Here is a 25,326-nt window from a genome sequence, read left to right on the forward strand (position 1 = left end):
CAGAAATTAATGATTATATTTAAAGCATTGGGGTACAATTTAATTTTTTTCCTGAAAACAATGAGTTCCAGAGACAGATGCCTATTATGTCATGTCTGGGTTATTTGCGTAGCTCCATATAGCACAGCTACATGAGCAGCTACTGCCCTGCTATTTCTTTTGCTAAGAACATATTAACAAAATATATTCTCTAGAATTTCCATTAGATCTATGATTTGGTTTAATGGGCATCATTGGTATATATTGCATTTTTCAAGGTTTACCAAATACTCCCTAGGGAACCTAAGGAGTCTGTGGATCTTTATATACCATCAATGCTAGGTAGAGTGCCGTGGACACAGACGGTATATGCACACAGGACATTCCACCTCTGAGAGTGTTCTGGGAACCTTTCTTTGAAAGTGCAGCAATAGTCGGGGCTGGACAGATGGCTCATTAGTTAAGAGCACTGAATGCTCTTCCAGAGGCCCTCAGCTCTCAATTTCCAGCACCCCAGGGCAGCTCACAATGTCTATTACTCCAGTTGCATGGGATCTGACACCCTCACACACATATACATGCAGGGAAAACAGCAATGTACATGCAATAAATAAACAAATAAATAAATAAATAAATTCTTATAAAAAAAAAGGGAGTGTGGAAGAAACAATGGAGCAGGCAAACACATCGCCACCAGTTTTTCTCCATATGAAGTGCACTAGCATTGACTTTTCAATGATTCAAGGGTCCTGGGTCCCTGAGGAAGTGGAGGAGTTGGTCTAAACTGCACCTGAAGGGGCATCCTCGTAACTTACTGCAAGGGCACTTCTTTTATGGCACAGTGAGGGTTGATGACTTTGACAGAACTTCCATGACACCCCAAGCGTGTTGTACTGAACTTTGGCTCTTCACTTTCAAAGAGGTCTTCTTTATTCCCATGACCTCTTCTTTTCATGGAGACCACCACAGACAACAAAATACCCCTCACCAAGTTCTACCATTTCTTTCAACTACAAACCCAGCAATCTACGCAGATGCTGAGAGTCCCAGGCACAGCGTCCTCCACATTTGACTTGCTGCCTCATTCTACCCAGTGTTGTTTGAATAGGTGAGTGTGTGGTGATGCTGGGAGATGTTACAACTCAAGATGATCTAACCAGCTCCCAAACAGCAGAAAGGCCTGACTATGACATCATGCAGATGAAAAAATCTCTATTCATTCTTTGTTACTCTTTTCTCTCTTTTTCCTTTTCTTTAGTCTGTCCAGTTTTTAGAATACTGTTATTGGTGAAGGTAATTAAGGCACTGAACAATTAAAATTGATGATTAAGAATGCAAGATGATTAAGAATGCTACCTGACTGGGGATGAAGAGCAGGATCCTCTTCGAAGCTAAACAAGAAAGATAACTTGAAACAAGCATGTCACCTCTGGTTTTGAATAGGACCCTTGGGAAGTGTTGTAAAACCACAGAATACTTTACTCACAATTCAGACACCAATTTAATAACTATCTGTTGTTGTGAGCAACCTTTGTTTGTTTGTTTGTTGTTGTTGTTTATATGTTCGCTTAATATATATATAATTATAATATATATATATATATATATTTTTTTTTTACATATCGATCCTAGTTCCCTCTCTCTCCCTCCAATGCCCCCCACTCCACAGGGAGGGTGATCCTTCCAGGAGGAATCAACAAAATTTGTCAAGTCATTTGGAGTAGGGACTAGGTCTGCCCTCTTGCCTCTAGGTTAAGAGAGTATCCCTCCATGGGGAATGTTCTCCCAAAGTCCTTTCATGCACTAGGGATACATACTGGTTCCACTGTCAGAGGTCCCTTAGACTTCCCAGGCCTTCTAACTGAGACCCATGATCAGGGGTCTGAGTCTGTCCAATGCTGGTTTCCCAGCTATCAGTCTGGGGGTCCATTAGTTCCCTCTTGTTCAGGTAGGTGTCTCTGTGGGTTTCAGTAGCCTGGTCTTGATGCCTTTTCTTATCACTCCTCCCTCTCTGCAACTGGATTCCAGGAGTTCAGCTCAGTGTTTAGCTGTGGGTGTCTGCTTCTGTTTCCATCAGCTACTAGATGAGGGTTCTAGGATGGCATATAAGTTAGTTATCAATCTCATTATCAGGGAAGGGCATATAAGGTAGCTTTTTCACTGTTCTGAGAAAGCTTTATTTGTTACAAAGTCAAGTTTGTGTCTTTTTTTTTTTTACAATGTCAAGTTTTATTAAGCAGCAATAAATTTACCAATTATATACATTTTTTAGTTTTAACTCAACAAATATTTTTGATTTAACTTGGAACTCATGATCATTGACAGTCATGGGTCCTTCTATTCTATTCCTATCTTGTTGCTAATTAATTAATTTTAGATCCCATACCATAGTTCACCTAATTATAGGTTACAGGAAAAAGTGTGGAAGGGACAGAAACTTCAAGGGTATAAGACGGCTTACTGAAGGCAACATAGATGTAAACAAAATGCATGCAGGTCCCCGATGAGACAGTAACAGTTCACTTGCAAAATTTGCTCAGGCTAAAGCCTGCCAAAGCACAAGGCTGGTTTTAGGTGCAGTAGTCAGGCTACCACTGGAAGCCTGGGTAACCATGTTGAGCTAACCAACCTAGACAAAGACTCAGGAGTTAGTAGCTTATCAGTGCTGTGAGGCATACCCAGATGACTTCATGATATGACCTTATGAAAAGTAGTTGGGCACTACTGTTCCCGAGTGTTGGGTATCTAGAAGGATTCTGAATTATTTTTAATACAGTGTGTGGTATGATGTGAATAGTTACATGAAACTAAACTCCCTAACTGGTGTACTTATTCAAAAGCAAATCCTTATTTTCTTGGGTTATTTTGAATTTGAATTTGTTGTCATATGGTTGCTATATCAGTTCTTTTCAGAATATATTTTTACATGGAGAAGTGGAAGATCATTTGGCAATATCAGTAACTAATGTATAAAAAGCTGTATTTTTGCCCAAAATAGTATTGTCTGTCTGCATCAGGATTTTGATTTCCAGCCAGTCATAACAGAAGCTCTGTAAGTGGAATTTCAGTTTGTAATGCTTTTAAGTGTGGTTTCTTCATGAGTGGCTCAGAACTGGATTCATATGTTAAAGGAGACAAAAGAACTGATTTTTTATCAAGCTTGTCATGAATTAATATTTAATAATCATGTTTTTCCCTTTCTTGATTGATAATATGTAAGGAATACATATTTTAGTACATACTAACAAAAATTGTTTTCCAGTTTTTCCTTTGCATTTTGACTATTTTATTTGACTTATTAACAGTAGCAAAAGCCATCTTATAGGAAAGCTAAAAAAAAATTTTAATTCGGTACAAATAAGTTTTATTTCAACTTAATGCTTCAGAAATTATTTGAGTATTGTGAGCTAGAAGATACAGGTACATCGAAAGGATTTATTATTTTTACAAAAAATAAGTTTCTTTGGAAATTCTGTCATGAAATGACATGCCATGATCTAATAAAATATTGAAGAAGAACATATTTGGTATTCCTGAACAGGGAAAGTACAAGAATCTGTTCAAATAATTCAAAAGAGTGTTAAAACTTTTGATATTTTCCCATTTCAATTAGAGACCTCCTTTTATTTATAAACACTGAAGAGGAATAATAGAGCAGAAAATAAAGTAGGGGAAAGCCCCATTAGCAATGGATTTTGAATGGATCACATTTGGATAGGCTTGGAACACCCTGTGAAGGAAACCTGTTCATCTTCTGCTGGACAGTAATTCAAGAGAAGAATCTGTTACTGAATGCAGTGATGCAGCATCTATCACATGTCACTGCTCCTCCCATGATGTCAGTGGGAAAGTCCTCTATACTGAGGAACCTAAAATACTGATTGCTAAGAAGAGATTCTAGAGACCATGATCTGAGAATTCTAACCCCCCACTGTCTTGCACGAACAAACAGAAATGAATCCTTAAAATACTTACACCCAAAACAAGAACCTCCCCTACGGTACAACATTGTATGATAGGACAGGACGGAGCTAACACTCACAGGAAGTTGTCTTCAATGGCTTGTCAATATGATGTCCCAAACTTATTTATAGACACGTAGTAGTCCCAATAGCAAAGGAAAGAAATGATTTTTACCTGAAAACTTGGTCATATGTTCATATCACTAGAATTTCTTTAGTCACAAATAACATCTGTACAAAATATTAATGTGTAATTATATTATCAGGAGAGAAAAACATAAATTAATGAACTTAATTTAATGAAGTAATGAAGTACACTTGTTACACGAGACTAGAGCAGATATTGTGTAGTTACCAATGTCATAAAAAATTCAATGTGGCTCTGGGTGTTGGTGGTACATGCCTTTAATCCCAGCACTCGGGAGGCAGAGGCAGGTGGATCTCTATGAGTTTGAGGCCATCCTAGTCTACAAAACAAGTTCCAGGACAGCCTCCAAAGCAATACAGAGAAGCTCTATCTTGAAAAACAACAACAACAAATTCAATGGGGAACGATAAGATTACAAACACTATGTAGAGTTGGTTCAAAATGTAAATAATAAAATGACGTACTATTATTGATGCTTACATTTAATTCTGTCATCCAACTTAGAGAGTTTAGATTGATGATATTCCATCAAAATAATTAAACTCAAAATGTTTAAACTTCGAATTGTGTAACATCTTACTGCTAATGCTCAAGCCAGGAGTCAAGAGGTTTATGACGTGAACATTCCTTTAACCCATATTGCTTTGGACACAGCTGACTGCAAGTGCTTCACAACACAAAAAAGATAATTAGTTGACTCACCAACTTTATTACTCTACATCCCACAGAGCTGCTATGCACTATGGAAATGGAGACTATTTACCAGAACTCCACTGACTTCATCCTCCTGGGCCTCATCGCCCACCCAGCATTTCCTGGGCTGATCTTCGCTGTGGTCTTTTCCATCTTTGTGGTGGCTGTAACAGCCAACTTGGTCATGATCATGCTCATTCGTGTGGACTCTCGTCTTCACACACCCATGTACTTTTTGCTCAGCCAGTTGTCTATCATGGATACTGTCTACATTTGTATTACTGTCCCAAAGATGCTCCAAGATCTCCTGTCCACACAAAAGACCATTTCCTTTCTAGGATGTGCATTGCAAATATTTCTCTACCTGACATTGATTGGGGGAGAGTTTTTCCTGTTGGGCCTCATGGCTTATGATAGGTTTGTAGCTGTGTGTAACCCTCTACGGTACCCCATAATCATGAGTCAGAGGGTGTGTTTGCTTATGGTGCTGGGTTCTTGGGCCGGTGGGTCTTTGGATGGATTCATGCTGACACCTGTCACTATGAGCTTTCCCTACTGTGGATCTCGAGAGATCAACCACTTTTTCTGTGAGATCCCAGCTGTGCTGAAGCTATCCTGCACAGACACATCACTCTATGAAACCTTGATGTATGCATGCTGTGTGCTGATGCTGCTCATCCCAATATCCTTCATCTCAGTCTCCTATACACGCATCCTCATCACTGTCTACCACATGAGCTCTGCTGAGGGCCGGCGTAAAGCCTTCACCACATGTTCCTCCCACATTATAGTAGTGAGCATTTTTTATGGGGCAGCCTTCTATACCAACGTATTGCCCCATTCCTACCACACGCCCGAGAAAGATAAGATTGTGTCAGCCTTCTATACCATTCTCACTCCCATGTTGAACCCACTAATTTACAGCTTGAGAAATAGAGATGTGGCTGCAGCTCTAAGAAAAGTCTTAAGGAAACATGCCTTCTCTCAGAGATTGCAAGTGGGACATGTGCCTAGGAAATACTAGCAGGATGTAGCCAATACTCCTGTGTGGATGCTGTAATCGTTCTATAAAATGCATTCTTTGTTCTTCTCAGCATAATTTTAACAATCTAAAATTATCACCCAGCAAAATCACTGTTACACTCATCACTTAGAATGAGATATGAAATTAAAGGCAGAGTTCTCACCATTAATGACTTTCTTGTCTGGATTCAGCAGCAAACTGTGTCAGTATTTTCAGCCAAACTGCACTGTGAATCTTCCCAGGCAAGATGAATATTCCTCTGAAGCACCCTGTACTGTATCTTTGTGTGCAGCATTTGGCCATGTGTTCTCTGTGTCTATATTACAACTCTACCAATGCTAATATATATTCTACAGCTGAAAAGTCCTAGTCTTCCTTGCCAGCATTTGAATGCAAAAATGCTGAGTAATTTCCAAGTACTTGAAGATTTAATTTTAACATAACATCAAGCATTAAATATAAATTTGAAGATTTTCTAATGATGACAATGTAATTTTAAGAGTCAGAAAACCAGATGTCTGATTTGAGATTTGCTGCATACATGAAATATCAACAATTTGTTTACTAAACAAAATTGCATAATGGCCATATCAGTAAATATGCCAATGAGGATGTGGAAAGGCCCTACTCCTACATTAAGAGATATAGGCAATCAATGGCTACCAGGGGAGGAAGAATTAGTTATCTCCTAGAAAAAGCCTCAAATATAGGTCACATGTGGTCATTCCTAAACACATGTACATACAAGGGATTCTAAAATGACTCAGGTTATACATATGTACACACAACACACACACGCACGCATGCACGCACACACACACACACACATACACACACACACACATACACACACACACACATAGACACACACCCCACATAAACAAAAACCTGTAAATGTGTTAAGTTCAAATGTTAAACCTGAAATACTGGAAGTGTTAGAAGAAAGCATTGACAGTACCCTACAAAATAGAGATGTAGGGAAAGACTTTCTGAATAAAACTCGATTTGTTCAGGAATTAAGGATATTACTTGGCAAGTGGGACTTCTTTGGGATGTCTATTCTTGGTTGTCAACTTTACTTGGCTGGGTACACCTATGAGGGACGTTTTTCTTAATTAAAATTATTTTAAGTGAGAAGATCCATTTCAAATCTAGATCTTTGAGGTAGGAAGTTGTATCTTTAATTTAGATCTTTTGAGGCAAGAATATCCACCTACAATATGGGCCACACATTATGCATGCAGGAAGCTTGCTTTCCTTTCATCTGCTTGCTCTCACTCTTGCCAGCAAATCCATTCTTTCACAGGCATTAGAGTCTATGTCATCAGGATTCTGGACTATACTGAGGACCAGCTAAGAAATGCAGCCTTGCAGACAGAATAACTGCTGTATTCTTGGAATTTCTTTTGGTAGATAGCCATTGTTGAAATAGCTAGCAAGACCAAAGTCTTAGAAGCCATTAAATAACACACACACACACACACACACACACACACACACACACACACACACACATACACACACACACACACACACACACACACGGTGAAACAGCTGGGCAGTGGTGGTACACGTCTTTAACCCCAGCACTCTAAAGGCAGATTTTTGAGTTTGAGGCCAGCCTGGTCACAGGCCAGGACTATATAGAAAGACCCAGTCTCAGAAACAAAAACAAAAGCAAATAAATTGAGGTAAACTGAAATCTCAAAGTAGTTCTTATTTTCATTTCTCTGATAGCTAAGGATGTTGAACACTTCTAAAGATATTTCTTGCCCATTTTTATTCCTATGTAGTTCTTCTAAGATATTCTAGATATTAGTCCTCTATCAGATGTCCAGCTGGCAAAGATTATTTCCCACTCTCTGGACTTGTATACTCTATACTTCCATACTACTTACTTTGCTGTGTATAAGCCTTTAAGTTTTATGAGTGTATTAGTCAGGGTTCTCTAAAGGAACAGAAGTGATAGCATGAGGACTAATATCCAGAGTGTTAAAAAGATAAGTAAATAGAAATAAAAATGGGCAAGAAATATCTTTAAAAGTATTCAAAATATTTAAACATCAGAGAAATGAAAATCAAAAGTACTTTGAGATTTCATTTTAACTCAGTCAAAATGGCTAAAATCAAGAAAACAGCTGACAATGAATGCTGGCAAGGATATGGGGAAAGGGAACCCTCATTAACTGTTGGTGGGACTGCAAAATGGCACAGACACTTTGAAAGTCAGTGTGGAGACTTCTTGAAAAGCTAAAAGCACATTTATCACAGGACGCAGCTGAACCACCCTTTGGACATGTCCCCAAAGGACTGACATGCTATTCCATAGCCATTTACTCAGCTGTGTTCATCACCAATATATTCACAACAGCTAGGAAATGGAAACAACCTAGATGTCCTCCAACAGGTGAATACATACTAAATATGTGGTAATGTACACAATAAACTTCTTTGTAACTATAAAGAATCAAATTTGCAAGTAAATAGATGGAACTATATTATTCTGTATGAGGTAACCCAGACTCAGAAATAGAAATATTGCATGATCTCTCTTATTTATGGATGCTAGCCCTGAATCTTTAGATGTTAGTGTATCACCTGGAGTAACCACAGAAACCAGGAAAGTGAAAGGTACACAAGGACAGGAGGTGGGGGAGGTGGTAAGCAGCTCTGGAGAGAATAGTAGGACACAGGTGGGGGAGATACAAAAGAGAGGGAGGGACAGGGGACAAATACACTAAATATGTTTTTTGAAACCATAGGGAAATATATTGCCTTACATGTACTTAAAAATATGTGAATATGCCAGGAAGAGATCCACAACCAGTTGGCTGGCACCTGTACCATAGGACATGTTCTCTGGCCTGGAAGAGATCAACCTTCAGAAACCCCCAACCCCTGTGCCGTCACCCGGTACCTGTTGTGCTGGGCAGAAGGGCACCATTATGTGAGCTAGTATGTGGTAGGAAAATGGGAGAGAAAGAGAGGCGGAAAGGGTTCATGTGCTGGGCAGGGAGATGGATGTAAACAGTCAATGGCAGTTAAGAACCAGCTGATGTGGGTTGTCTGCTGCCCACCAGGGTCCATGGTGATGTTAGGGACCAGGCTGCTGCCGGGGACCATGTCTGGGTCCATGGCTCTGATGCAGCCTTTGTGATCTGTGTTGATGTCCGTGGCTCCTGTTAACACTGACACTGCAGATGTCCAAAGGTTGGGCCATCACCTGTGACCATGTTGGTGTCCAAAGGATGAGCCTTCACAGGGGCCATGCCATTCTAAGAGGCCTGCACTGCCACCCAGGTCCATGGCAATGTCCAGGCCCAAACTGCTGCTGAGGGCTATGTCTGGGTCTGTGGCCCTGTTGCAATTGGGCTCTGTGTTGATATCAGCAGCTCCTGTCTCCATAGAGGGATGTGTAGAGGCCCGTAGTTTGGACTTACACCTAAATCTGTGTTGTTTGAGGGTCATGTTGCCACTAAGACCATATAGAGCTGAGTGACCTATCTTTACACCTGGAACCACAAAGATGTTTGGACCTTAACTGTGTCTGAGAGCCATGTCTAGGTTCATGGCCCTACTGCAGCCAGAGTCTCCATTGATATTTGTGGCCCCTTTTACCATTGATGGCCAAGCAGTTCCCTGGGGGCTGGGCTGTCACATGGGAACATGCTGACACTTCAGTGTCACACTGCCACTGGGCCCATGCAGAGCTGGGTGACTTGCTATGCCAGCTAGGGCCATGGTAGCATGTCTGTGACCATGATCCTGCTGTAGCCTATGTCTGTGTTGATGTCCATGGACTGTGCTGCTACCAAAGGCCATTCAGATGACCAGGATCTGGGCTGCCACCTGTGACAAGGATGGTGTTCAAGGGCTATGCTGTTACAAGTAGGTTTTCTGCCAGCCTGTACCCATCATGGCGCCAGCCTCAAATAACACACCGAGACTCTGTATTTAATATAATTCTGTTGGCCAGTTACTTGTTTCCTATCAGCTAGCTCTGTCTTAATTATTAACCCATTTCTATCAATCTAAGTATTTCCACGTGGTCTCATCTTACTGGAGAGTGGACCCAGACCTCTGTTCTCTCCAGTCTCTCCATCTTGACTCCTCTTTACTACTTCCTCTTTCCTCCTTGTCTCCTAGTCCCACCTATCTTGCTTTCCTATTGGCCAACAGTGCTTTATTCATTAACCAGTATGAGAAACATATTTACAGACTGACATCTCCCATCACTATGCTGCTGCCAGGGGCTACACAGACCTGAGCGACAGCTGCTACCAACTGGGGTATGGTGTTGTATAGTTCAAGCTGTGGCCAGAGCCATGCTTGGGTCTGTGTTCCAGCGAGTAGACAGGATCTGTGTTGATGTCCATAGCTCCTGTTCCCATTGAGGGTCATGTGGGTACCCCAGGATCTGGGTTTCCACCTGAAGTCATGATGTTCAAGGGCTGTGTAGTCACTGGTTCCATGCAAATCTGAGTGACCTGCAATGCCAACCGGGTGCGTGGTAACATGCTGGCCAGGTTGATGACAAGGATCATGTCGAGGTCTATGATCTAACTGCAGTAAGAGTCTGTGTTGATATCCATTGATCTCCATGACTTGTGTTGGGCCACATGGATGACCAGAGTCTGGGCCACCACCTAGGGTGGGGATGTTGAACCCATGATGGCCAAACACTCACCTAGAGCAGAGGGCAGAGCAAGGCCAAGGCTCAAAATGGGTTAAGTTATAAGAGCTAGCTAGAAACACATCTAAGCTATCACCTGAGCTTTCATAGTTAATAAGATATCTTTCTGTTGTTCATTTGGCAGCTGGCTGGCAGGATAGAGAAAAACTAGCAATAGTTCTCTTCTATGTTTTCCCTGAGCCTTAGGCATAGTGTTTTCCTTGTAGATACATCAGTTAGTGTTGAGCACACTGTGGTCAGCTGTTCTGTGCATTTTAACAATAGAAAGAACAATGTGACACCGCCAGAATCTAGGGACTCTACTCCAAAAGATGTGAACACACCAAAGAGGATTCAACAGAAGAGAATGACCTTAAGAGCAACTTCATGAAAATGATAGAGACCCTCAAAGAAGATACGAATATGAAGACAGTACCCATCCTTCTGCTGCATACCTTAGATTCAAAGACAGACATATGGACTGAAGAAAACAAGCAGTGTAGCTATCCTAATATCTAACAAATAGACTTCAAACTAAAATAAATCAAAAGAGATGAAGAAGTTCATTTCATATTCATCATAGGAGAAATCCAACAAGATGAAGTCTAAATTCTGAACATCTATGCCCTAAAGACAAAGGTGACCAAATTTGTAAAAGAAACATTATGAAGACTCAAATAGCACAAAAAACCTCACACACTTACAGTGGGAGACTTCATCATTGCACTCTCACCACTAGACAGGACCACCAGAAGGAAACTTAACAAAGGAACAAAAGAACTAACAGAAGTTATGCCCAAATTGGGTTTAACAGACATCTATAGAACATTCCATCCAAACACAAAAGAATATACCTTCTTCTCCACTCCACATGGAACCTTCTCCAAAATCAACTACATTCTTGGCAACATAGCAAACCTCAACAGATAACAACAAAAAAAAAAAACAACAAACAAACAAAAAAACAAAACAAAAAACAAACAAACAAACAAAAAACCCCCAAAACAACAAAACAAAAAAAAAAAAAAAAACTTGGAATAGCCTCCTGTATCTTATCCAACCACCATGTTTTAAAGTTGGAATTCAACAACACAAATTGCAGAAACCCTACAAAATCATGGAAACTGAAAAATGCATAATTGCACCATTCTTTGGACAAGGAAAAAATAAAGCAAGAAATTAAAGACTTCCTAGAATTCAAAGAGAATGAACACAACATGCCCAAACTTATGGAACACTTTGAAAGCAGTGCTAAGAGGAAAGTTCATATGCCCACATACAGAAAATGGAGAATAGTCACATTAGAGAATTAACAGAACACCTGAAAGCTCTAGAACAAAAAGAAACAAAATCACCCAGAGAGGTAGAAGACAGAAAATAATCAAATTGAGGGCTCAAATTAATAAAGTGGAAACCAGGAAAACAATACAAAGAATCAATGTAACAAGAGCTGGTTCTTCAAGAAAATCAACAAGATAGACAAACCTTTATCCAAACTAACCAAAAATCCTAGAGAGAACATGAAATTAGCAAAATCAGAAATGAAATGGACACTGAGGAAATCCAGAGGTCATACTTGGAAAAACTGTACAAAATTTAAAAATTCAAAGTAAATGGAAAACATAACATGCCAAAATTAAATTGAGAACAGATAAGCAATTTAAATAAACCAATAAACCCTAATGAAATTGAAGCAGTAATGAAAAATCTACCAACCAAAAAAAGCCCAGGGACAGATGGTTTCAGTGCAGAATTTTACCAGAAATTCAAAGAAGAGCTAATACCAATATTCCTCAAATTGTTCCAGACAATAGAAGCAGAAAGTTCATTGCCAAACTCCTTTTAGGAGGATATAATTACCTACATACCCAAGCCATACCCAAGAAAGAGAACTACAGACCAATATTCCTCATGAACATTGATGTAAAAATATTCAATAAAATATAGACAAATCAAGTCCAAGAACACATCAGAGAAATCATCCACCATAACTAAATAGGCTTCATCCATGAGTTGCAGGCATGGTTCAACATATTAAAATCCATTAATGTAATCCACCATATAAACAAACTGAAAAAGAAAAACCACATGATCATCTCCCTAGATGCTGAAAAAGCCTTTGACAAAATTCAACAACCTTTCACAATAAAGGTCTTGGAGAGATAAGGGATAACAGGAACATACCTAAACATAATAAAAGCAATATACAGCAAACCAACAGCTACCATCAAACTAAACCGAGAGAAAATCAAAGTGTTTTTCTAAAATCAGAAGCAAGACAAGGTTGGTTGTCTACTCTCTCAATATCTATTTAATATTGTACTTGAACTTCTAGCTAAAGCAACAAGACAACAAAAGAAGATCAAAGGAATACAAATTGGGAAAGAAGAAGTCAAACTTTCACTATTTGCTCATGATATGATAGCTTACATAAGTTACCTGAAAAACTACCAAGGAACTCATACAGCTGATAAAAACATTCAGAAAAGTGGCAGGCAGATTAACTAAAAAATTAAGATCAGGAGCCCTAGTATATACAGATGATAAAGGGACTGAGAAAGAGATCAGAGAAACATATCCCTTTACAATAGCCAAAATAATATAAAATATCTTGGGGTAACACTGATCAAACAAGTGAAGACATGTATAGCAAGAAGTAAAGAGTCTCTCAAGAAAGAAGTTAAAGAAGATATCAGAAAATGGAAAGATCTCCCATGCTCATGGATAGGCACGATAACTATTGTAAAATTGGGCAATCTTGCCAAAAGCAATGTACAGATTCAATGAAATCCCCATCAAAATCCCAGCACAATTATTCACTGACCTTGAAAGGACAATATACAATTTTATATGGAAAAACAAAAGACCTAGGATATCTAAAACAACCCTGTACAATGTGGGAACTTCTGTTAAGAGTAGTTTTCCTGCCCACCTGGTACCACTGACACACCAGTCCCAAATAACACAAAGAGACACTGTGTTAGAGATAAAGCTGTTAGCCTGTGACTAGCATTTCTTATTGGCTAGCTCTGTCTCAAATATTAACTCATTTCTATTAATCTAAGCATTTCCATGTGGTCTATCTTACCAGAGAGAGGACCTCTGTTCTCTCAAGTCCTACATGTTGAATCTGCTTCTACCTATCCCCGAATTTTCCTTGTCTCCTAGTCCAGCCTATCTTGTTCTCCTATTGGCCTAAAGAGCATTATTTATTAAACAAACAAAAAAACATATTTACAGAATAACATCTCCCATCATGTCCACTTTTCTGTCTAAAATAAAAAGGGTTTTAAATTTAACCTAGTAGAATATATAACAAAACAGTTATCAAATAAGAACCATAGTTAATGATGTTCAATCCATTAACATTGAGCAAGATTTTTTTTTTTTTTTGAAACATGATTCAAGGAATTTTATTTTTTTTATTTTTATTTTTTATTTAATTTTATATAACAAAGTCCAATTAAATGAAAACAAACATTCATACACAACATTTGGGAATTTGGGCGTCGTTCTTTCCAAACTACTTCCTGCTGGTAAGGGGCGCTGTCTTGGGGGATTCGAAGAAGATTCAGATATCCTAGCTGTAGTCTGTAGGGCTGTTTTGTCCAGCTGTTTGGAATGTAGGATCAGCTTGTACTCTGTTTCAGGCGGTCTGGCGTGATCAAACCACATTAGTCTGGAAGGAATCCACATCTTTTCATTTTCTGTGGAAACAAAAATAGAAATCCTTTTCCCCAGTAACTTGTTCTTCAACTTAAATTTTGGAGTCAAAGTTTTTTTTTTTTTTTTTTTTTTTTTAATTTATTATTTTCCATGTCGATCCCAGTTCCCTCTCCCTCCCTCCCTCCCCTCCAGCCCTCCCTCCCTCCTTCCCTCCCTTTTGCCCTCTCTGCCCTCTCACATGCACTCTAAACACCCTCCCCTCCCAACCCCCCACCACAATACCATATGTAGGGGAATGCCATCCAGTTGGGGTCATGTAGATCTGACAGGTCCTGTGAAGTAGGGACTAGGGCTTCTCTCCTATCTCTAGAATAAGGCAGTTATCCCTCCATGGGGCATATGTTTGCAAAGTCCTTCTGTGCACCAGGGATACATCCTGGCTCCACTGTCTGAGGTCTCTTAGACTGACATTGAGCAAGATTTAATGAAAATATTACATCATCTATCCTATCTTTGTAAGTCTAAAGCCCTACATGTAATTTATCTTAAATCATAAGGAAAACTATAACCATAACTGTCTTCAACTCCATCAAAGACGAAAAATGAATAATATATAAACTATAAATGACAGACACATCTTGCATCTTGATGGGTCTCCTGAAGTTCTTCTGTAATGTTTGATTTTTAGCCTATAGGCCATAGTGTGTGTGGCACACTTCTCAGCAAAGCAGAAAACTTTAAACTGTGCACCTGTATTGGCAGTTTGTCAGTCATTTTTCTTTGTGTCCTGTAGACTGTCTGGCAGAAACTTCCATGATGCAGAAACCTGTAGCACTGACCATCTGGTATCAGCAGTCATTTTCTGTGGTTCCCTCATGTACAGTTTATACAGCATAAAGTAAAAAATGCAGACAAGAGCCGTATCTTACCCACATGGCTAGTTTTGCCACATCAAGAGTAAACTCCATAATGAGTTTCTTCGATGTTCAACTTCCTTTCTGATGAAGTTGAGGTTGCCAGGAGCAGTTGTGCCTCACCGTTAAGAAAAACCCTAAACCATTTTAAATGCCATATTCCTTAGGTCTTTGAAAGATGTGAAGAATACCTATTCATCTCAAGTACATCTCTGTATATTTAGAAAACCTAACTCATATAACTATATGACTATTACAGATATGCATAACATTTCTTTATTTCTTTTTCTTATTTTACATATCCATCCCAGGGCCCTCTCCCTCCCCAACCTCAATTCCTCCCTCTTTCCCTTCCTCCATCCCTCCATCCCATGCCCCGCATGACCTTCCCATCCCACCCACCCCCCATACTCCACAGGGAGGGTGATGCCTTCTAGGAGGGATCAACAAAATCTATCAAGTCATTTGGAGTAGGGACTAGGCCCGCCCTCCTGGCTCTAGGTTAAGGGAGAATGCCTCCATGTGAAATGTGCTCCCAAAATCCTTTCCTGCACCAGGGATACATCCTGGTTCCACTGTCAGAGGTCCCTTGGACTTGCCAGGTCTTCGAACTGAGACCCCAGGCCTTTGAACTGAGACCCATGATCAGGGGGTCTGAGTTGGTTCAATGCTGGTTTCCCAGCTTTCAGTCTGGGGGGTCCATTAGTTCCTCCTTGTTCAGGTCAGCTGTTTCTGTGGGGTTTTGTAGCCTGATCTTGTCCCCATTTTCTAATCACTCTTCCCTCTCTGCATCTGGATTCCAGTTCAGCTCAGTGTTTAGCTGTGGGTGTCTGCTTCTGTTTCCATCAGCTACTAGATGAGGGCTCTGTGATGTTAGTTAACTATCAATGTCATTATCAAGGAACAGATTGTTAGTTGGGATCATCCTTGTAGATCTCTGGAAGTTTTTCTAGAGTCAGATTTCTCTTCAAAACAATAATGGCTGCCCCTTTTATGGCATCTCGCTCTTTTTTTCTTTCATGTATTCCTCTCCTTCAATCTTCTAGTCCCACATGCTTTCCACTCCTCCCATTCTCTTTCTACTAGCTCTCTCTCCACTTGTTCCTTTCCCCTTCTGTGTGGGACCTTGTGTGACTCTCATAGGTTCCTTCTTGTATCTTATTTTCTCTGGCAGTGTGAATTATAGGCTGGTGATCCATTGCTGTAAGTCTAAAAATCCATATATGAGTGAGTACATACCATGTTCCTCTTTTTGTGACTGGCTTACCTCATTCAGGATGGTTTATTCAAGTTCCAACCATGTGCCTGCAAATTTCAAGATTCCATTTTTTTTTCCTAAGTACTATTCCATTGTGCCAATGTGCCACATCTTCTTTATCTATTCTTCAGTCGAGGGGCACCTATGTTGCTCCCAGTTTCTTGCTCTTACAAACAATGCTGCTACAAACATAGTTGAACAGATGTTCATGTTGCATGAATGGGGATCATTTGGGTATATGCCTAAGAGTAGAATTGCCAGGTTCTGTGGTAGACTGATACCTACCGCCATATGGATCTCCAAAATGGCTGTAAAAGTTTGTGCTTCCACCAGCATTAGAGAAGTGTTCCCTTTTTCCCACATCCTCTCCACCATAAGTTGTCATTGGTGTTTGTAATTTTAGCCATTCTGGCAGGAGTTAGAGGGTACCTCAGAGTTGTTTTGATTTGCATTTCCCTGATAGCTAAGGATGTTGAGCATTCTCTTAAGAGTCTTTTAGCCTTTTTGATTTCCTCTATTGAGAATTCTCTCTTCAGTTCTGTACCTCATTTTTTAATAGGGTTGTTTTGTGATTGGTAATTAGTGTTTTGAGTTCTTTGTATATTTTGGAGATCAGCCCTCTGTCAGAAGAAGTGGAGTTGGTAAAGATCTTTTCCCAGTCTGTGGACTGCCATTTGGTCTTGTCAAATAAGCCCTTTGCCTTACAAAAGCTTCTCAGTTTGAGGAGGTCCCATTTATTAATTGTGGATCTCAGTAACTGTGCTACTGGACATATTTTCAGGAAGCAGTCTCCTGTACCATGTTGTTCAAGTGTACCTCCAACTTTCTCTTCTAAGAGGTCAGTGTGGCTAGGTTTATGTTGAGGTCTTTGATCCATTTGGACTTGAGTTTTGTGCATGGGGATAAACATGGGTCTATCTGCAGTCTTCTACACACCATCATCCAGATGTGCTAGTACCATTTGTTGAATGGTATACTTTTAGCTATTTTTTTTCAAACATCAGGTGTTTGTAAGTGTGTGGATTAATGTCAGGATTTTTGATTCACTTCCATTGGTCTACCTCTCTAATTTTGTGCCAATACCAGGCTGTTTTCAGGACTATAGCTCTGTAGTAGAGCTTAAAGTCAGGGATGGCGATGCCTCCTGAAGTTCCTTTATTGTACAGGGTTGTTTTGGCTATTCTCGCTCTTTTGTTTTTCCATATAAAGTTGCATATTTTCCTTTCAAGTTAAAAAACGAATTGTGCTGGGATTCTCATGGGGATTGCATTGAATCTGTAGATTGCTTTTGGCAATATTGCCATTTTTACTATGTTTAGCCTACTTATCCAAGAGCATGGGAGGTCTTTCCATTTTCTGGTACCTTCTTCAAATTCTTTCTTTAAATATACAAAGTTCTTGATATATAGGTCTTTCACTTGTTTGGTGAACCTTACCCCAAGATATTTTATGTTGTTTGTGGCTATTGTAAAGGTGATGTTTCTCTGATTTCTTTCTCAGTCCCTTTATTATCTATAATTAGCAGGGCTACTGATTTTTTGAGTTTATATTGTATCCTGTTATTTTGCTGAAGGTGTTTATCAGCAGTAGGAGTCCCTTGGTAGAGTTTTTCAAGTCCTTTATGTAAACCTCCATATCATCTGCAAATAGTGAAAGTTTGACTTCTTCCTTTCCAGTTTGTATCCCTTTGTGGTCTTATTGCTTTAGCTAGAATTTCATCTACAATACTGAAGAGATATGGAGAGAAAGGGCACCTTTGTCTTGTTTTTGATTGTAGTGGAATCACCTTAATCATCTCTCCATTCAGTTTGATGTTGGCTGTTGGTTTACTGTATATTGCTTTTATTAAGTTTAGGCATGTTCCTGTTATCAATGATCTCTCCAAGACCTTTATCATGAAAGGGTGTTGAATTTTGTCCAAGGCTTTTTCAGCATCCAGTGAGATGATTATGTTGTTTTTCTTTTTTAGTTTGTTTATATGGTGGATCACATTGATAGATTTTCATATGTTGATCCATCCCTGTAACCCAGGGAAAAGTCACCTTGTTCATGGTGGATGATTTCTCTTATGTGTTCTTGGATTCCATTTGCCAGTATTTTGTTGAGTATTGTTGCACCAATGTTCATGAGGGGTATTTGTCTGTCGTTCTGTTTCTTAGTTGTGTCTTTATATGACTTGGTTACTAAGGTAATTGTGGCCTCATAAAAAGAGTTTGGTAATGAACCTTCTTCTTTTTGTGTGTGGAACAATTTGAGGGATATTGGTTTTAGCTCTTCTTTGAATTTCTGGTAGAATTCTGCACTGATGTTCTCTTGCCCTGGACTTTTTTTTTTTTGGGGGGGGGAGGGCTTCTGATGACTGTTTCTATTTCATTAGGGTTATAGGTCTATTTAATTTGCTTATCTGTTCTTGATTTAATTTTGGTAAGTGATAATGAAAGGATGGAAAATACAGCCTAACTCTCCAATGACCCCAGGAAGCTAGAAGTTCAGAAATACTATCTAAAAAGCCCTAAAAACCTCAAATTCCAGACCCTGTCCTCTGCCAATGAATAGGCAAGTTCATACTCCTTGCTGGTTATGACAGACAGGCCCTTGAGTATGTAATCCTGTCCTAATAAGAAAACAGAAAATGAAGTGACTGACCGCTTATCTGATTTCACAAACTGCTTGTGAAACCTCCACCCCAGTGATCTGTGTGTGGGCTTTGCTATAATCCATATAAAAACAGTCTCAATTCTGCCCTCATGGTCTTCACTCCTTTGACTGTGGACCCCAGTGCACTTGGAATAAAAATTCCTCATGCTATTTACATCAAGATCGTTTTTCATGAGTGATTTGGAGTGTCAACTTTACTGTGTGGGAGCATGAAGGTCCACACTCTGCAGTTCTTTCAACAGTTATCCAGAAATTTGCCCATTTCCTTAAATTTTCAAATTTTGTGGAGTACAGGTTTTCAAAGTATGACCTGAAAATTGTCTGGATTTCCTCAGTGTCTGTTGTTATGTCCCTCTTTTTGTTTCTGATTTTGTTAATTTGTATGTTCTCTCTCTGCCTTTTGGTTAGTTTGGATAAAGGTTTGTCTATCTTGTTGATTTTCTCGAAAAACAAACTCTTTGTTACATGGAATTTTTGTATTGTTTTCCTGTTTCTACTTCATTTATTCCAGCCCTCAAATTGATTTTGTCCTGGCATCTACTCCTCCAGGGTGAGTCTTCTTTGTGTTCTAAGACTTTCAGTTGTGCTATTAATTCTCCATTGTGACTATCCTCCATTTTCTTAATGTGGGCACTTAGTGCAATGAACTTTCCTCTTAGAATGGCTTTCAAATTGTCCCAGAAGTTCAGGTATGTTGGGTCCTCATGCTCATTGAATTCTAGCAAGTCTTTCTTTTTTTATTTCTTTTTTGAACAAGGAATGGTGCAATTGCACATTGTTCAGTATCCATGAGTTTGTAGGGTGTGTTGTTGAATTCCAAGTTTAAAGCATGGTAGTCTGATAAGGCATAGGATACATTTATTTTTTGGCATCTCTTGTAGTTTGTTATGTTGCCTATTATATGGTCACTTTTACAGAAGGTTCCATGTGGAGCTGAGAAGAAGGTATATTCTTTTGTGGTTAGATGGAATGTTCTCTTGATGTATTTTAAGCCCAATTGGAACATAGCTTCCTTTAGTTCTTTTTTTTTTTCTTTGTTAAGATTCTGTCTGGTGGTCCGGTCTAGTGGTGAGGGTGGGAATTGAACTCTCCCACTATGAGTGTGTGAAGTTTTATGTGAGCTTTGAGTTTTAGTAGTGTCTCTTTTACTAATGTGGGTGCTTTTGTATTTGGGGCATAGATGTTCAGAATTGAGATTTTGTACTGGTGGATTTCTGTGAATATGAAATGACCGTCTTCATCTCCTATGGTTGATTTTGGTTCGAAGTCTAATTTGTTAGATATTAGGATAGCTACACCTGCATGTTTCTTGGGTCTTTTTAATTGGAAGATCATTCTCCACCTGTGACCTTGAGGTAATGTCTGTCTTTGAAGGTCAGATGAGTTTCATGTATGCAGGACAAGGATGGATTCAGTCTTCATATCTACTCTGTTAGCCTGTGTCTTTTTAAAGGTGAGTTAAGACCATTAATGTTGAGAGAAAGCAAGGACTATTGATTGTTAATTCTTGTTTTTTTTAGATGTATTGTTGGTGATAGTATTGTGAATATATTTTCCTTGCTTTATCCTTTGGGTTCTGGTGAAGTGGGATTATCTATTGCCTATGTCTTTGTGAGAATAGTTAAGTTTCTTGGGTTGGAGTTTTCCTTCCATTACTTTCTGTAGGGCTGGATTTGTATATATGTATTGTTAAAATCTGACTTTGTAATTTAATATCTTGTGTTCTCTATCTGTAATGTTTAAGAGTTTTGCTCGGTATAGTATCCTGGGCTGGCATGCATGGACTATTAGTACTTGTAGAACATCTATCCAGGACCTTCTGGCTTTGAGAATTTCCATGGAGAAGTCAGGTGTAATTTTGATAAGTTGGCCTTTATATGTCCCCTGGCCTTTTTGCTCTGTTGCTCTTAATATTATTTCTTTATTGTATATGTTTGTTGTTTTGATTATGATGTGTCTTGGGGTCTTTTTTCTTTGGTCCAGTCTATTTGGTGTTCAGTATGCTTCTTGTACTTTCATAGGCATGTTCTTCTACAGATTGGGTAAGTTTTCTTCAATGATTTTGTTGAATATGTTTTCTGCACATTTGAGCTGGGCTTCTTCGCCTTCCTCTATGCCTATTATTTTTCCTTTGGCCTTTTCAAAGAGTCCCACATTTCCTGAATGTTTTGTATTAAGGATTTGTTGGAATTAAGATTATCTTTGGTCAATGAATCTATTTCCTCTAATTTATTTTTAGCGTCTGAGATTCTCTCTTCCATCTTGTATATTCTGTTGGTCATGCTTGCATTTGTAGTTCCTGATGGTTTGCCCAGTTTTTCCATTTCCAGCATTCCCTCAGTTTGTGTTTTCTTTATTGTCTCTATTTCAGTTTTCAAGTCTTGAACTGTTTGAGTAGTTCCTTCATCTTTTTTTTTTTTTTTTTTTCTTGGCTTCTTTTTTTTTTTTTAACTTTCTTTAAGAAATTTGTTAATTCCAATTTTTTGTTTGTTTTTTCTTCCATCTTTTTAAGGGATTTTCTCATATTGTCTTTGAGTGCCTCTATCATTTTTATGAAGTTAGTTTTTAAGTCATTCTCTTCTCCTTCCTCTGCTTTGGTGTGTTCAGGTCTAGTTGGTATAGAATCCTTAGATTCTGGTGTTGGCATGCTTGTCTTTCTTGTGTTGGGTGTTTTCTTATATTGCTCTCTTTCTATCACTTTGTCCATTGGGCTCAGGTGGAGTCTCTCTCTCTCTACTCTACCCTTCTGGTGGGCATAGGTGGGTCAGGAATTCAATTTCTGTCACTCTGGGTGTAGTTCATCCTCCCTTGTAGGTCTCTTCTCCAGCAGAAGCCCTGCAAGTGGGTCAAAGATCAGGCAGGCTGAGACACAGGGTGGTCCCACATGGATAGGCAGGCCCAATGTGCAGAGAGTAGATCCAGGAAGGTCCCGGGAGGTGGAGGTGTTGTTGGACCTATACTATGGCCCAGTACTCAACCAGGGCAGTGGAGCAGCCAGCCTAGTAGGACAGCCTAGTAGGTGGGTGGGGGGCAGGTAAGACTATCTAGTACTATCTAGGGACAGAATGTAGGGAGGGAGTGAGATTTGGTGCTAACCCAGGGAGTTCCAGGGAAGGATGTGTGTATGGGGGTGGATTCTGCCTGAATTGATCCCAGACTCACCTTTGGCAGAGGCTTGGTGATGGGGGTCAAAACAAAAAGAGCTATACATTTCTTTTCTAAATGTGCTATATAATCAAAATACCTAAACAAGAGGAGAAATATACATATCACAAAATTGACCTTAAATTTGTATCAGTAAATGAAAATTCATTTCAAAACAAAGTAGTCATATCTATAATATAATCCCCTTTTTACCTTTTAAAAGATTGCTTTAATGAAAACAAACATATATAGACAATATATGAGAATTTGGGAATTGTTCTTTCCAAACTGCTTTCTCCTAGTAGAGGGTGCTCTCATGGGGATTCTAAGATGTAGAAACCCTGGCTGTAGTGGTCTGCAAGGCTGCCTTGTTCAGGCTATTTTGAATGGTGGATCACATGGGACATTGCTTCAGGGGGTCTTGCTTGATCAAACCATGTTAGTCTGAAGGAATCTACAGCTTTTGATTTTCTATGGAAACAAAAATAGAAATCCTTTTCCCAGTAACCTGTCCTTGGACTTAAATTTTGAAGTCAAACCATTTTTAAAAATTATAAATTGGATTAATCTAGCAGCATTTGTTTTAACAGTTGTTGCTATTTCCTCAGCAGACAAACAATTTATAGACAATATAATAGTATAATGTATCCAGAATCTTTTGATGGTTAACAATCAAACAATAGTGGTTGGAGAGGCTATCTTAAAGTCCCTTTCCCCTATAATGAGATTGATGACTACCTTTTATGCCATTCTAGAACTTTCATCCAATAGTAGATGAAGCAGAAGCAGAGACCCAAGGCTAAACTCTGAGCATAAGTGATGAGCAAAAGGGCTAAATCCATGCTGGGGAAACCCACAGAAACAGCTTACCTAAACAAAGGGGAGCTCCTATACCCCAGACTGATAGCTGGGAAACAAGCATAAGACAGACCCAGACCCCCATGAACATGGGTCTCAGTCAAAAGGCCTGGGATATGGTACCTCTGACAATGGAACCAGGATGTATCCCCTAGTGCAGGAACGGACTTCAAAGACCATTCCCCATGGAGGGATACTCCCTTAACCTAGAGACAAGGGGAAAGGACTTGGCCGGCCCTACTCCAAATGATTGTCAGGCTTTGGTGATCCCTCATGGAAGGCCTTACCCTTCCTAAGGAGTGGATGGGGGATGGGATGGGGCTCTGTGTGGGGCATGGGAGGATAGGAGGGAGATTCAACTAGGATTGAATATAAAGTAAGAAAAAATTAAATAAAACAATTTAAAAAAAACCTAACCCATTTTTACTTATTTACAAATTGTCACATAACTCCCTTTTCCTACAGGTCTGTTCCCTTTCCACCCAGCTGTCAACTCCACCTTCTTCCTAGTGTTCTCGCTGCCATGTCATTCCTACTAACTACATACAATCAGAACAATTATGAGGCAAGAATTACATTTACAATGCCCTGGAATAATTGGAGAAAATACTTCTTCATTTGTTCTGTCTTGATGAGTTCAAAGCTGTTTACGTCATTTACCTTCTATATAACTATCTACTCTTTAACTCCATCAAAGGCCCCAGAAGGACATAATATTACCTCCGTAAAGAGGAAATGCAGTGCAAGCCGTTTCCAAGCTTTTTATCAAGCAGGATTTTTGAGACTCTCCCATCTTGTTTTGGCAAAGTTTGGGCATAACTTTCTTTTCTCTTTGCAGAATGTCTGCAGACATTTCCATGAGGGAGAATTTTTTGGAGATTGTCCACCTTTATCTTGGCAAAGTTCAACAATTTTTTTCTTTGTGTCCTATGTGTCCAGTGTGTACAGCACATTGTCAGTAGTCAAGACAAGAGCCGTTTCTGGTCCAATGGCTAGTTTTGCCACATTGAAAGTAAACTCCATATGAAATTTGAATTAAATTGTTTCTACCAACAATAGGCATGTCTTAGTATCATGAAAAGCTCTATGTTAACAAAACATTTTAAATGTTGTATTCTATAGGTCTTATAAGTGTTTGAAGAACATCTATATATCTAAAATATATTTCTATTTGATCTTGAAAAAATACCTAACATGACTAAAATTTGATTGTTATAGGTGACTAACTACTCATCTATATTTTTTATTATCCTAAATAGTTTGTAATAATGACCTTTAAGGACCAGAAATTTATATTAAAATGTTAAATGAGCTACATTGGTACAATAGCTTAAATAAGAGTAGAAATGTATATACAGTACCTCGTAACAAAAGCAACCTTAAATTTTTATCACTATACAAAAAAACATACAAATGTAAAATATTTGAGACTAATGGTTTTCAAAAGTTGATTCAACAATCCACCTTTTTATGTCATCATTTTTATACTATATCCCCCTTTTCTCTTCAGAATGAAAATCTTGAAACTAATCTTCTTTGTTTATCTTTCTCTCTGACAATGACCAACAACAATTTTTAATCAATCCCCCCAAAGGATGACAAATATTCATAACCCACTGAGTAACCAAAACACCCACCCTATCTCTTGGTAATTAGAGATTTCTTTTCCTTGGACTGCTTCCTGTTGTCTGGGGGTCCTGGAATCTTTGGGGGAGCCTGAGAAAGTAGGATGATGGTCACATCCTAGCTAGAATAATCTGTGAGGGTGGATCACCTCAACCAGCAGCCTAGAGTTGTTTTGGAGGCAAAACTCTGAAGAAACTGTAACAGAGGCACTCAGAGAGTCTGGATCAACAGGGCCACCTGTTTTCATTGGTCTGGTCTCCTTGCTCTGAAAACAGAGAAACTTTCAAAGGTAATGTACATATGTTTTCATTAATACATATGGACTGTGCATTGTACACATGCCACCCAAAGATAAATTTCTGTTTTACATTTGAGTAGGTAAAATATACATTACCTCTCTTGTAGTGTTTTAGGTTTATTTCTTTATGTCTGTAGCCAGAATTTTCAGGGAGTTCCTCCATCAAACCTGATCTTCTTTAAACTTGAATGAATCCATAGCCTTTCATTTTCTGTAGAAACAAAAGCCTAACCTCTTCCCCAATTTTGAAGTCAAGACATTTTTAAAATATATGGGTTGGTTTAATTTAGCAATTTCCATAATCCAATGATTCTCAACAGCTATTGTTTGTTCATCAGTAATTTAAAAATTTAAAGATAACACAATAATATATAGGATCCAGTCTCTCTTTGTAATTGCCATTTCTATGTGGCTTAATTTTTTTTA

General features: G+C 39.0%; 1 protein-coding gene across 1 annotated transcript; it reads left to right on the forward strand.

Moving 5' to 3' along the window:
• The first annotated feature begins 4,831 nt into the window (after nt 1-4,831).
• LOC127238233 (olfactory receptor 2T2) lies at nt 4,832-5,806 on the forward strand. Its single transcript, XM_051206765.1, has one exon. The coding sequence runs from the start codon at nt 4,832-4,834 to the stop codon at nt 5,804-5,806; it is 975 nt and encodes a 324-aa protein (XP_051062722.1).
• The last annotated feature ends 19,520 nt before the right edge of the window (nt 5,807-25,326 follow it).

The sequence above is a fragment of the Phodopus roborovskii genome, unplaced genomic scaffold, assembly GCF_943737965.1.
Source record: "Phodopus roborovskii unplaced genomic scaffold, PHOROB, whole genome shotgun sequence".
Classification (NCBI taxonomy): domain Eukaryota; kingdom Metazoa; phylum Chordata; class Mammalia; order Rodentia; family Cricetidae; genus Phodopus; species Phodopus roborovskii.